Source organism: Eurosta solidaginis, chromosome 3 (assembly GCF_040869045.1).
Source record: "Eurosta solidaginis isolate ZX-2024a chromosome 3, ASM4086904v1, whole genome shotgun sequence".
Taxonomy (NCBI): Eukaryota; Metazoa; Arthropoda; class Insecta; order Diptera; family Tephritidae; genus Eurosta; species Eurosta solidaginis.
Window position 1 is genome coordinate 169,105,613 of NC_090321.1, and position 15,415 is coordinate 169,121,027.

The 15,415-nt window shown below is 38.5% G+C and overlaps 1 protein-coding gene across 1 annotated transcript in view; it reads right to left on the reverse strand.

Annotated features, from left to right (window-relative positions):
* Positions 1-2,719: 2,719 nt before the first annotated feature.
* Positions 2,720-15,415, reverse strand: part of LOC137244599 (uncharacterized) — a 50,353-nt gene continuing 37,657 nt past the window's right edge. Inside the window, exons 4-5 of the mRNA XM_067773818.1 lie at positions 13,518-13,628; positions 2,720-2,894 (exon numbers count right to left, since the gene is read on the reverse strand). Coding sequence (XP_067629919.1) covers positions 2,729-2,894; positions 13,518-13,628 — 277 coding nt within the window. The 3' untranslated portion in view covers positions 2,720-2,728. The remainder of the gene's footprint in view (positions 2,895-13,517; positions 13,629-15,415) is intronic.

Consider the following 15,415-nt stretch of genomic DNA (forward strand, 5'->3'; position numbering starts at 1 on the left):
GACCAAGAAGTAGCTTTCCAAACATTGAAAGAGCGGTTGTGCACTGCCCCAATGTTGGCATACCCGATTCCAGGAGCAACGTTTATTCTAGATACAGATGCGAGCGGATATGCTATAGGAGGCGTTTTATCACAACTGGTCGACGGACAAGAGAAGGTAGTTGCATATTACAGCCCTTCAATTGGAAAACCAGAGAGGAGCTATTGCGTTACACGGAGAGAGCTGTTGGCATTGGTAGAGTGCATTAAACATTTTCACAAATACCTCTACGGCCAGCGATTCCGTGCCAGGACAGATCACGCAGCGTTGAAATGGCTTCTGCAGTTCCGTAATCCGGAAGGACAATTGGCACGGTGGATCGAGCGACTACAAAGCTATGACTTTTCCATTGAGCATCGAAAAGGTAGTACCCATGGAAATGCTGATGCAATGTCACGAAGACCATGTAGTCTGGAATGCAAACACTGCTCAAAGGCCGAGGCTAAAGCAGACATTATAGATGTACGGCTAATTACTATAACATGTACGGATGAATGGGACAAGGAACAACTAAGAAAGTGTCAGCTAGAAGATACAGATCTGTCACATGTTATGCAAGGGCTCGAACGAAACGAAAGACCAAGCAGAGAGGAGATGTCAGCAGAGAGTCCCATTGCGAAGTCGTATTGGGCACAGTGGAACAGTTTAGAATTGATATCCGGTTGCTTGCATCGAGTATGGGAGAGTGAGGATGGTCAATGCAAGAAGAAACTGATAGTTGTTCCCAGGAAGAGGATTCCTGACGTGCTCAGCGAGCTGCACAATGGTCCAAGTGGAGGTCATCTTGGAATCACGAAGACACTCGTGAAAATTAAGCAGAGATTCTATTGGGTTGGTTGCCGTCAGTCGGTCACCGAGTGGATTGCCAACTGCGAGGTATGCAACAGAGCGAAAGGGCCCAAAACCCGAAGTCATGGCCAGATGAAGCAGTATATTTCAGGTGCACCATTTGAAAGGATCGCCATGGATGTCGCAGGTCCATTTCCTACTAGCAACCGAGGAAACAAATACGTACTGGTGGTTATGGATTATTTCAGTAAATGGCCAGAGGTATACCCAATCCCAAACCAAGAAGCAGAAACAGTAGCAGAAGTGGTTAAAAACGAATGGGTTGCAAGGTATGGTGTACCAATGGAATTACATTCTGACCAAGGCAGAAATTTTGAATCAGCTGTGTTCCAAGAAATGTGCAAGAAGTTGGGCATTCGAAAAACACGGACAACTGCATTGCATCCTCAGTCCGATGGTATGGTGGAACGCTTCAATAGAACATTGGAGGAGCATTTAAGGAAAGTAGTAGACAAGTACCATAAGGACTGGGATACACACATATCATTATTCTTGATGGCCTACCGATCGGCAGTACATGACACAACGGGCCAAACTCCCGCAAAGGTAATTTTTGGCAATGACCTTCGACTGCCAGCTGATTTGAAGTATGGAATAGATGCCGATGCGGAGAGGAATGTCAAGAAATCCACTGGTGTCTTGGAAGAAGAGCTGAGAGAGATACACGATCTGGTAAGGCAACGAGCAAAGATTATGAGTGACAAGATGAAAGCGAAGTACGATAAAGCAATTAATTCGGAAGGGTTTCAGGAAGGAGATTTGGTGCTGCTATACAACCCACAACGAAAAAAAGGTTTGTCCCCGAAATTGCAGTGTAACTGGGAAGGCCCATACAAAGTTGTAAAACGGATCAACGATGTAATGTACCGCATACAAACCACTACCAAACCACGAACCAAAATGAAAGTGGTTCATTTGGAGAGATTAGCAGCGTTTAGATCGAGAGATTTGTCTGACCGGGACGATCAGACTTAGGCGGAAGGCAGTGTCACGGATATTAACAGCACTAGTGATGGTATAACTAAGGCGATGCCAAGGCCACGATAAGCAGTATTTACGTCAATAATCAAATCATGTATACACATATATAAGGCAGTCGAAAGATGTCACACACATATGCATTTACTTATACGCCTATGTATGCGCGAGAGACTGTAAACTACAAACATTCACATAAATAATTCAATCATTATGTATCTACATAAACGAATAAATAATTGCGTCTACACATATGTACGTATACGAGCAGCGGAGCGGCAATGCACAAACACATGCATATATCTTATCTGAGTTGTCACAAGAGAGAGCAATAATTTGTGCACGTAGTTGTGGCTGGCGATTTTGTAGCCGAACTAACTAGTAACTTCTGGAAATCGAAGAGCCTAGAAGTATGCAGCGTAAACTATAAAAGCGGAGCAGGCGAGTAAGAAGTAATTCAGTTTGATTTGAGTTGTCAAGCAGTTGCGATTAAGACGATATCTAGCGAGCAATAGCAGTATTATTTTGAATAGTAGAGTTTCATTGAGCTATCAATCAGTGTGGTTATTAAGCAAGCTATTCGTTGCACAGTTTGTTATTGTGAAGTACTTTAATAAAGGCCATTTTGCATTATTACAAATTTGAGTTATTTATTCAACAGTTTAGTGATTCGAACTTAGCAGAGGATTGCAAATAAGAGGATTTGCAGCAAATTCGTTACAATATTGTAAAATGTACATATGTAGGTATAAGTAGCGTGAATAACACTTTTGTAAAAAATGTTTTCCTATTCCTGAAAAGTGACAATTTTCCCGATTACACATTCATAAAACAGATGTGATATGATATTTTCTTGCTCGATTTATTTCCCCATTAGTTCATCAATAATTTCACCGAGTGGAGCTGAAATTAAATCTAATGGATTTTCCTCACAGGCAGTCGTGTAGTGCTCGCAAATACCATAAGAACCATCAACTTCGGCTTGATAATACGAAAGCGGTAGGTTTTCATTCGCAGAGGTACTCGGCCTAAAAATATAAAAATATGTAAATATCGTATGCTCTATTTAGAACAGAAGTAACTCAAAATATTTCCTTTTATTAAACGGAAATGATGCCACACTACAAACGAACTCGAAAATCAGAATATACATAAAAAGTTTAACGTGAATTTGCGCATACTTTTTAGGCCGGTCTTTCGGATATGTACAATACATACATACATATACTGTCATTGCGCCTACGAATACTTATGTTTTTTGTCAAATTATTTTTATTGTATAGTAGCAAGTACCCGACGTACGTTGTTACGCCGCAAACACTTAATCCATGAATTTTTGCTATTTGGGTCGGTGTAGCTTGAATAAAAAAGAATAACATACATATCGCATGCTTTATTGTAAACAAAAGTAATCCAACATTTATATTTTTTGGGAGAATGCAAATAAAGATTCATTTTTTCATAGAGTTCCATTATAAAAATAAAATTCAAAGGCATCTATAACCGCTATTGTGGTCTTTTTGAGTATTCTATATATGTCAATATAATTAAATTGTTGCCTCCCTCACTATAATCTCGTTATTTGGTTATCTTCTTGGGTCATAAAATCTAAAAAAAAAAAATAAAAATTTCGAGTTGAATCATAATGTACTACCCCAATTATAATGTACTACCCTGCATTAGGTACATACATAACTTATTTGGATTGTGGAACGATATGCATATATAAATAAACTTTCGTAAATACAACGTTCTTTCCAATTCCAGAAATGAGAAAATAGTAGTTCTGTGCTGCCCCAGTTCCCGAAAGAGCAACATATAGTCGCTCTGGGTGTTATTTTTGTAATTGGAAAATTCTCGTTTGAAAGTAAGAGGTAGAACGGTGGGTATCATTGATATCAGCTTGTTCATTGTTGTTTCGCCTCCTGCAGAGCCCGTGAAAATTATCGCTTGTATGATACTAGGCTTTCATTGCGTGATTTTTAGTCGAGTACCAAAACATAAATTTGTAGGCTTGAGATTTCGCAGATCCATTACGTACTGGCATACCAATTTTAACACATAGTTCATATGGAGATATCCCGGAGGGACTGAGAGAGCTAAGAAACTCCGTTGGATACTAAACGTCTTCTTTATCTGTCACTTTGTCAAAGGAATTATGAATTTCTGTCATTGCTACATAATCATCGCATGCTATAGATTTGCAGCCGTTGCCTATTTCAAACTGATAAGAAGGGCCAATTTCACAAATATTGACTCGCAAACTGGCATACAATTTTAACGTTTGTACATTCGACCACATATCTGATTTCTTCATTCAATATCTGCTCTTGTATCCTTCGGAAGCACTAGTAGAGTAGCCTAAATCCGCCTGTGATTAAAAATGTAATTCCCCCACTGCCACCTGAAAAATAAAATAAATAGACAGCATCGATGTTGAACTTATGAGACATTGTGTACCGTCCCATATCATAAGAGATGCTTTCTGAAGACCATCATTTTTTTTCATCGAACATGCACACTTTAAGGCCGCGTCACAATTAAATGTTTCATATAGATGTGTGTAACACAAGCTTAATCGGGAGTCATTGGTGCCGTATGTCGTATCGCTGTAGTCGTATCCCTAACGTGGACATGTCATGATTGTCGTTCCGTAGAAAATGACATGCGAGCTTTTATGAGGCAAACTCAGAAAGAGTTTAACAACATTTTTATTGGGTTTCGTGACCTTAACGAAAGATTCAAAACGATGGAGGCTCACCTTAAAAAATTGAAAGTGATATCTGAATCCCCAAAACGAAAGAAATGTATGCCCAACAATGACTTCAATTTGTCTTCGAGTCAGGGGCAAAGCTGTCCTCCTACGAATGTCCCTTCAACCGCGTTGACTAATACGAACAGGCTAACCAAAGACGTTATGAACAATGCAGCTCAGGAATCTCCACAAGAATCTCCACAAGGTTGTGTCGATACTTCCAGTGAGACGATCTCTGGCAAATTAAACGATGCACGAACTAATAGTGGTACCTTTGCGGCTGTTTGTTCTACGTCACCAATGTTGATTTCGCTGGACTCCCCAATTCATCCTACACCTCCACCGGTATCTTTAGCTCCAACAATAACAGTTACCGATACTGAGGTTGTTGCTAGCGATACAAGTGTACCTGAAAAAAATAGTACGGGCTCGATAACCAACGCTATAATGGCCGCACCTTCCCAGCTCTCTGGTGCGCTATCCGCTACTCCTTTGCAGGTGACTGCCGTGCCACCTCGTAGGGCTGTATTTGTGTCCCGATTACACGCCTCGCTTACCGAAAATGACATTGCTCATTACGTTTGCTCTAAACTTGGTGTTGCACCCACTAGTAACATCAATGTGTATAAATTTAACTTTAAATATGAGAGAGACATCTCCTCATTTAAAATATCCCTTTCAGATGAATATTTCGATAAGGTACTTGATTCCTCTTTTTGGCCCAAGCATACTGTGGTTCACTTGTTCACGAGAAAGGCTAGGGCCGAACCTGTTTTATTACAGCCAAAAAACGGTATGACGAACACAGTAATAACAACACAACGGTAATTGCTGATCTGTCCCGTCTTCTCATTAATTATCAAAATGTTCGTGGTTTACGATCAAAACTTGTTCCATTCTTCCTTAATTCTTTCAAGTTTTCTGCACAAGTTGTAGCTTTTACGGAGACCTGGCTAAAGCCTGATAATTACAATTCTGAGGTTTTTTCAAATAAATATGCTGTTTATAGGCGTGATCGCATCTCTAGAGCGGGAGGTGTCCTTATTGCTGTTGAATCTAACCTATCGTCCGAGTTGATTTCGCTGGACAATATCTCTCATATCGAATTCATAGCAGTTAGGCTTTCATTCGGTAGCTATAGCGTAATTGTTTGCTGTTCGTATATACCACCTCGTTCGGATATGGATGTTTATGCTAGTCATAGCTCGGCCATCTGTGATTTGCATTCGCAGTTGGGAGATAACGATCGACTTGTTGTGGTTGGTGACTTTAACTTACCAACAGTTAGTTGGGTTAATATAAGTGATTCAAACTTTTTAACTCCCACTGCTCAACATGAGTTTCTCAATTGCTTGTTAGACTCATCTCTTTTACAGATTAACAATGTTCCAAAAGTGGAAATAAAATGCTGGATTTAGTATTTGTGGATGGCTCGGTGGGTACTGCCCTTACGCAAATACCACCTTTATCCCTTCCAGAAGACCCTCTTCACCCTACGCTAGAGATATCACTTGATATCAGCCTACCCCGTAGGATTCAAGTACAGTCTCGTCCCCGATCTAGACGCTTCTACAAAACGAATTTCATTATGCTCAATGATCTGTTGGCTTCCCATGATTGGTCGGATCTCTATGCTTGCACTGATGTCGATTCGGCTATCTCTATATTTTACAGTACGCTTGATAGCTTCTTTGATACCTGCATTCCTACTCGCTATACCCTATGTTCGAATAAGCCCCCTTGGTTTTCAAGGCAACTTATCAGAATTAATAACATCAAATCTAGGCTTTATAAGAAGTTCAAGAAATCTGGAGCATCTGCAGACCTCTCTAAATATCTAATAGCTCGTTCTAAATTTCATCGTCTTAATCAGCTTTGTTATAAAAATTACTTGAGTTGTTGTAAAGCCCAATTTTTTAGAAATCCAAAAAAGTTTTACAGTTTCGTAAATTCAAAGCGGAAAACTTCTGGGTATCCTTCCTCATTAACCTTTGGAGGTAAAAAAACTTGCACTGATGACGACGTTGCTGAACTATTTTCTGAGTTCTTTAAGTCCACGTATTCATCCAGTGGTTTTCATTCTGGTCAATATCCCTATCGCTTAGATAGCTCGAATTACATTAGGAATCCTGCTATTGATGGTAATATTGTTCTTCAGAGTCTTCAATCTTTGAAGCCCACCTTTTCTCCGGGACCGGACGGTGTTCCTAGTTGCGTGCTTAGGTACTGCGCCGAAAACATGCATGAGCCTATTTTAAAATTATTTGAGCTATCTCTGGGATCTGCGTCATTCCCGACACTTTGGAAACAGTCTTTTATTATACCCCTGCATAAAAAAGGTAGTAGGTCAAAATTTGAAAACTACAAAGGTATTGCTAAACTTTCAGTCATTCCTAAAGTCTTTGAACAGATTGTCACCAATCAACTGCAATATCAGTGTTCTAGTCTTTTATCTCCATGCCAACACGGTTTTATTCGTCAAAGGTCAACCACTACAAATTTGCTTGTATTCACCTCTATAGTTATGGAAGGATTTTTAGCGAACAAGCAAACGGATGTCATCTACACGGACTTCAGCAAAGCATTTGATACCGTCAACCACGAGTTGCTTATTCATAAGCTTGATTTACTGGGCTTTCCGTTTCACCTATTAATGTGGCTGAAAAGCTATCTTTCTAACCGGACCCAAAAAGTCCTGTTCAAGTGCAATCTGTCGGAATCGTTCGGAGTTTCCTCCGGCGTATCCCAGGGAAGTCATCTAGGCCCTTTGCTCTTTGCCCTTTTCATTAATGACTTGCCACAGACAATATTATATTCCCATAATATAATGTTTGCGGATGATGTAAAACTTTGCTACACTTACTGTCCTACCGATTTGAGTTCCTTGGATCTTCTTCAGGCCGACTTGGACTCGTTCTAATGTTGGTGCACAACAAATTTATTAGCTTTAAATTGCTCTAAATGTAAGCATATGACATTTCACCGAGTGAAGCCAGCATTGAAATCTTATGTAATAGATGGTACGCCTTTGGAGCGTATATCTATTGCAAATGATCTAGGTGTCCTTTTTGATCCGAAATTGAATTTTAACATGCATATTTCATCTATAGCCAACAAAGCGTTGGGTTTACTTGGATTTGTTAAAAGATGAGCTAAAGAGTTCGATGATCCGTACCTCACTAAGGTTCTTTACACATCGCTGGTTCGCCCAATACTCGAGTATTGCTCATGCGTTTGGTCCCCTGTTTCTCAAAAGCATATAAAGCGTCTTGAGTCAGTTCAAAAGCAATTTTTGATATTTGCATTGCGCGGCCTTAATTGGGACTCAAGTCTCCACCTTCCTCCATACAGAAGTAGACTTCTTCTTATTAACTTACCCACTCTGGAAAATCGGAGAATATTACTGGGGGTATTGTTCATCCATAAGCTCATTATTGGAGAAATTGATTCCGCGGACCTCCTCAGCCGCTTGTTTTTTGCGGTTCCCCCTAGAGTATCCAGACACTACGTTCCTTTCTATTTACCCCTTTGTCGACGAAACTTTGCTAAAAATAATCCTCTTCTTATCTGGTGCGCGCACTACAATGACTTGTATAGCTGCATCAGTCTTGAATGTACTTTTGCCACTATACGTAATGCAATACTTGCCTATCTAATTTAAGAGATGCAAGCTAATTTAATTTGCCGGCATTTTATTCCTTCGATAAAAAACAGGAACTATCTCGCTTAAGGATGGAGGAACATTTATCAACATGTATCATTAAGAAGGAACAAGACAGTACTGTGTTGATTGGAATCTGGTGCATTCCAACAACGTAAAAAACATGCTTTTTCATGAGTCACTGACCGGAATCCTATGCAGTCCGGAAGTATAATCTTATGGGTCAGGCATCGAGCAGATTGGAATCCGGTGCATTCCAACAACACAGGTCATGTTACTTTTTTATGCCTTGTGATGGCGTATCCTCATTACACTACTCTTAGCACTGCCGTATTCCCATGACATGCTGATTGGAATCTTGTTGCATTCCAACAGGGAGATTGGAATCCACTGCATTCCGAAATCATGCTGAGCGGAATCTGATGCATTCCGCCAGTATAAGATTTCGGCATAAGATCTTATTTCTGCTCATATTTCTTATTATTATTATATTCTGAAATTAAATAGTAATGTTCATTGATATTTCTTTGTTTGTAATATAACATTGTTGAAAGCTCGATATATCTTAAATTTTATCTTTTGAGTTGTATATTTATATATCTTTTATATTATGCAGTCGACCATAGTTTGTCGTCGACTTTAAATAATAAATAAATAAATAAATAAATAATCAGCTGTTTATCGTTACGACGGTAAACCAAAAACCAATTGGTTGGCTACGATACGGTTACGACCTTAGCGGCACCAATAATCGATTGCATTGATTCCCATAAGGTTGGTCGAATCAGCAGTTATAAGGTTACCGATAAAGCACCAATGTCTGCAGCTTTATACATTCCAGTACCATCGCTACAATCAACCAAGATGTTGCGTTCATAGATTAGATTGATACGAATCTTTTGGTTACGCTCTCATATTTTCGCTTTCACGAGGGATTTATCTTCTAGTTGTTGCTGGCAACAATCACAGATAAATCCCTCGCGCCAGCTGAAGCGGGTGCCAGAACAAAAAATGTGCCAGTCAAAACGAAAAACGGGCCAAAAATTTCGGTAAACTTTAGTTTGACCTACAACTGTAGAATAACGTTCAAAAATTATGGGAAAAAGGATAAAAATACTTATTTTAGTATAAATATTATTAGTTCGAAGGCGGAGGGTAAATATTATTTCCCATTCAAAAGTTATCACTAAAAACAGGTTTTGTAAATATGAACTCCCGATGCAACCAGTCCATTTTGATCACAGAACCTGGAACGCCAGACATGTAGGATAAACCCTATCTATTAAATAATGTTAACTATTATATCATAGGTCCGATTTACTGAAATTTCAAAAGAATATATGGTTTTCACTGCGAGTTAAATACGTTACAATATTTGCTAATTAATTTAATCGAAATGTTAGTTTTACTTAGATTTGTTTATATTTAAATCTAGCTAGTCGTATTATTTTAAAATAACGGGTTGGATTTTATATAAGGTGCCACGATTTTCAAACGTTTGCTGATTTGTAGGGGTAGAGGGGGTCCTAAAAATCACAAAATTATCATCCGCAACTCTAGGAAACTCTTAGTTTATGAAATATAAGCTTTTTAATTTCCAAATTTAGTAAAATTTCAACTTAAGTCCTGCACTTAAAATTCGGGTCGCACATGTCGATAGCGGTATCAAAAGACGCGTATTTGCGTCAAGATTCAGAATCCGAAAGCAGTAACTACATTTTTTATCTCGTTTAAAAGTTATTCGCGGAAAACCCGTCAGTATTATTGTCGTTTTTTTCGTTGTTGCAATTAAAGAAATGACGGTGGTGAATAGTGTTGCCAGCTCCGCAACAATATCTTTTTATCTTGGTAGAACATTATAAAGTGGTGGCACGTCGACATAAATGCAAACAAACATACACTATTAATGTATTTTGTTTTTGTAAAACACTTAATAATTGTAGTCTAATATTATTTGGGGTGCTGCGCAGAAGGGTGTACTACGCAGAAGGCTACCGCCACGGTTATACCACACACCCGGACTTGCCATTGCGTAGCCCAGGGTTATTGTTTATAAGCGCGGCCGAAGGCCGCCTATGCAGAATATAAAGTCCAATTTTTTATTTTTTTTTTTTTTTTTGACGAATGCATGTATTCTGCACTTGTTCATATTAAATACAATAATTTCAAATTATTCAGAGAATTACAAAACAAAATAAATTGATAGTGTATGTTTGTTTGCATTTATGTCGACGTGTCACCACCTTATAATCTTCTACCAAGTTAAAAAGATATTGTTGCGGAGCTGGCAACACTATTCACCACCGTCATTTGTTTAATTGCAACAACGAAAAAAGCGACAATAGTACCGACGGGTTTTCCTCGAATAACTTTTAAACGAGATAAAAAATGTAGTTTCTGCTTTCGGATTCTGAATCTTGACGCAAATACGCGTCTTTTGATATCGCTATCGACATGTGCGAACCGAATTTTAAGTGCAGGACTTAAGTTGAAATTTTACTAAATTTGGAAATTAAAAGGCTTATATTTCATAAACTAAGAGTTTCCTAGAGTTGCGGATGATAATTTTGTGATTTTTAGGACCCCCGCCACCCCTCGAAAAAAAGAAAAGTTGGAAAATCGTGGCACCTTATTCTAAATATTCCCCAAAATAACTTTAAGGAAATAAATATTTTACGACTATCATTTTATTAAATGATTGAAACTATAATCGCCGAAATGTATGTCAAAAATCCCCATTTTCAGATCTATTCATTTTTGTTGGGAGTGGCATCATTGATAAATGTTATAAAAAATGTGCATTTTGACAGCGCTCTCTCGAATCAAAGAGTTGCAAATCCATTCATCTATGGTTGCGTTTATAAATATGATTGAACTTCAGACTTGGCAATTGAAGTTTACTTCGCCCTGCCAATACAACAAAAATACTTGCTAAAATATTTTGTGTCGTATTCGTTTGTTAATTGCAGTCTTTAATTTCGACAAAGAAGGTGTAACCGAACATTACATACCCAGCTGCCAAATTACAGCTTGCAAAACTTTTAAATTACCGTCTTCTGAAAGTGGGTGGTGTCACGGCCATTGTCTAAACTTTTACTGATTTTTTCTGCGTCATAAGGTCAACCCACCTACTAAGTTTCATCGCTTTATCCGTCTTTGGTAATGAATTATCGCACTTTATCGGTTTTTCGAAATTTTTGATATCGAAAAAGTGGGCGTGGTTATAGTACGATTTCGTTAAGATACATAAAAAATTAAATATACATATTTATTTCGAAAAAATAAATGCAAGGCGCGATAACATCCGAAGAGACTTGAGGCCGAGCTTCTCTTCCAATTTGTGTAGTGCGGGACCTACTTGTTTTATGCCGACTCCGAACGGCATCTGCAAGGCAGATGAGTTTTCATTGAGAAGCTTTTCATGGCAGAAATACACTCGGAGTGCTTGCCACACACTGCCGTGGGGCGACCCCGCTTAGAAAAATGTTTTTCTAATTGAAAAACCTTGTATCTAAAATTGTGATGTTGCTTTGCCCGGGGCGTGAACCCAGGATCTTCGGTGTGGTAGGCGGAGCACGCTACCATCACACCACAGCGACCGGCCTTTTCATTTCATTAAGATATATCTATCTCGATTAGTTTATGCCGTTACGGGGTACCGTTATGCGAACAAAATTAATATACTCTGTGAGCTCTGCTCAGCTGAGTATAAAAATTGTTAGAAAAATTACCGAGTGGGAAAACAAAGTTTACTTGCAGTGTGCCAACACTCTTAGCCAAAGCAAATATTAAATTCTTCTTCTTATGCTTTGCTTGCAACAAAAGTTGCAAGCTGACTACTTTTTCATGTCAGATGGCGCCAGTGTCGCTCAGTCTACCTTTCTCCATAAAAATACGTACAATCTAGTCATAATGCATAAGATTGAGTTAAACGCATCTATATGGAGGGGTTTTTTTGTTGTGGTGAAAATTAAGTGGCAGCTTAAAGCTGCAGACATTGGTGCTTTATCGGTAACCGTATCGGTAACCTTATAACTGCTGATTCGACCAACCTTATGGGAATCAGTGCAATCGATTATTGGTGCCGCTAAGGTCGTAACCGTATCGTAGCCAACCAATTGGTTTTTGGTTTACCCTCGTAACGATAAACAGCTGATTACGTTAGGGATACGACTGCAGCGATACGACATACGGCACCAATGACTCCCGCTTAAAGGTGGAATGAGTTCTTCCTCCAAATAGAATAGTAGCAGCAATGCCTGACAAAGCAACTATAGTGGTAACTACTTTGTACTTTTTACTTTAATTTTTAAAATAATTTTTAATTGATTTTAAAACTCAAAAATAAATAAAAATAAATTTTTTAAAGTAAAATAAATATTTAATTTATTACCAAATATAGCAACTGCAACAGCAAGTTTACCTTCAGCACGAACTTTAGCTAAAATAAGTAGTCAGAAAGGTTTTACGTGTTCCCCAGGTCCATCTATGAAAAAAATATTTCCAGCATTTTCTTCCACACTGGAGCAGACCTTATCCCATAATACTGATTCTACGAGCGACAAACTCTTGCATTTGCCAAGACCGAACTGGATAGCTCACACACATATTCTTTGTCTTTTTTTGGCTGCCAGTGCATCAGTGATCGGCAAAATTAAATTGAGAGTGTATTTATGAGAGCATCCCAGCAGCAAATAAAAGTTAAAACTGCAACATGCAGATGATCTATTTATTAAAAACAGTTACATTAAATTGTTTGGAAAAATTGATTTTTGATTCAGAAATAGTTTGAAATATTTCGAAGTCCCTTTACTCAACAAGTTGTACTCGATTCAAAGGGTAACCGATATTTTTACATATAAATGCACATAAAACTTGCTTTGTCAAAGCGTGAGGTTGGTTGATCAGCTGTTTTATATGTCAATTTCGCCAGTGCTTTTGATTTTAGCTAGGCAGCTAAGTCTAATCGTAACCAAGCAAAATATCCTGAAATGAGAGTTCATTTACTTTATCATTTCAGCGTATTTTAGCATTTGGCCGATGACGGTTACTGGAATTCGGATGTAGGACACCGTCACAATGCCACAAAATGATAAAAAAAAAAATGTTTATGGCGGCAGTAAAAGTGTTAATATAGCATATCAAGAAATTACAATTTTGAGTTACATCCGTTTACAAAATACATATTTATTTCGAAAAAAATTAAGTTCAATTTTTTTTAGTTTGTAGACTTACGAAAAAATTATGTGCACTAAGGTTCCTAGAACTCCATTAACTTCGCCAAGTCCAGAGGCATTTGTTTCGCAAATCATTCGCAGCAAGCAGGGCTCTCCGTTGTATCCACTCCTAGAAGCATAAAGAAGTGTAAGTTTAACCTACACCTAAAGTTAAACTGAGTTTGAATAAGGGTACATCGGCCCACTATCTGCATATTTATTAGTAACGCTTTCTTATGCTGTGGATGTATGAGTTTTCTTAAGAGATAGATACTACTTGGCAAACAAAAAAATTTGTTGAGCGTTTTTATGGTCTTCTTCGTTTCTTGCGATGTGGATACCGCGCTAATTGAAGGCACTCCCCGAACAGCAACTAGCATTAATGCTTAGGTGTTTGCTGCATTCTAAGCTGGTAACAACATGTTTTTTACCGCTTACCAAAATGACAACCAACTTTTCGTATTCTGGTTGCGGATAACAAGGCTACCATCAAAATAGGTTGTAACGTCCCGTTACCACGCAAAACTTGAAGTGTTGGCTAAACTTTTAAGGCCGGTACAATGACATTTTTCATATAGATGCGTTTAAGACAAGCTTATGCATTCCAATAACATCGCCACAATCAACCAAGATGTTCGGTTTGTAAATATGAAGGAACTTCAGACTTGGCAATTGAAGTTTATTACGCCTTGCCCATTCACATACAAAATTTCGCGAAGCATTGTTGTAAACATTCTCCCTATACAACAAAAATACTTGCTAACATATTTTGTGTCGTATTCGATTTTTATATTGCAGTTTTTAATTGTGAAAAATGTTAGAAAATTTACCAATCAGTAGGAAAAATAATTTCACTTGCAAAGTGTGCCAACACCCTTAGCCAAAGCAAATGTCAAATTCTTCTTCTTATGATTTGCTTGGAACAAAATCGGGGAGTTGGCTACTTTTCAATATCAGATGGCGCCAGTGTCGCTCATTCTACCGTTCTCCATAAAAATACGTGCAATCTACTCATAATGCATAAGCTTGTGTTAAATTCATCTATATTGTAACGAATTTGCTGCAAATCTTCTTATTTGCCCTTTTGCTAGGTTCGTATCGCTAAACTGTTGAATAAATAACTCCAATATTGAATAATGGAAAAATGGCCTTTATTGAAGTACTTCACAATAGCACTCAAACTTTGCAACGAATAGCTTAATAACCAAACTGATAGCTTAAATGAAACTCTACTATTCAAAATAATACTGCTACTGCTCGCTCGATATCGTCTTAGTCGTAACTGCTTCACAACTCAAATCAAACTGAATTACTTCTTACTCGCCTGCCCCGCTTTTATAGTTTACGCTGCATACTTCTAGGCTCTTCGATTTCCAGAACTTACTAGTTAGTTTCGGCTACAAAATCGCCAGCCACAACTACGTGCACAAATTATTGCTCTCTCTTGTGACAACTCAGATAAGATATATGCATGTGTTTGTGCATTGACTCTCCGCTGCTCGTATACGTACATGGTACATATATGTAGACGCAGTTATTGTTTCGTTTATGTAGATACATAATGATTGAATTATTGATGTGCATTCACGTCACTGCTTAGCATCGGCTTAGAGACGATAGCATCGCTCAGTGCTGCTAACATTCGTTACACTGCCCGATCGTCCCGATCAGACAAATCTCTCGATCTAAACGCTGCTACCATCGCCAAATGTACCACTCTTCTATTTCGTGATTTCCCAATTGCTTGTATGCGGCAGATGACGTCACTGATCGTCTTCACAACTCTGTACGGGCCTTCCCAACTGCACCGATATTTGGATGGAACACCTTTCCGCCGGTGAGGGCTGTATAGCAGTACCAAATCTCCCTCCCGGAAACCTTCCGAATTATTTTCCTTGTCGTACCTGTGTTCCATCT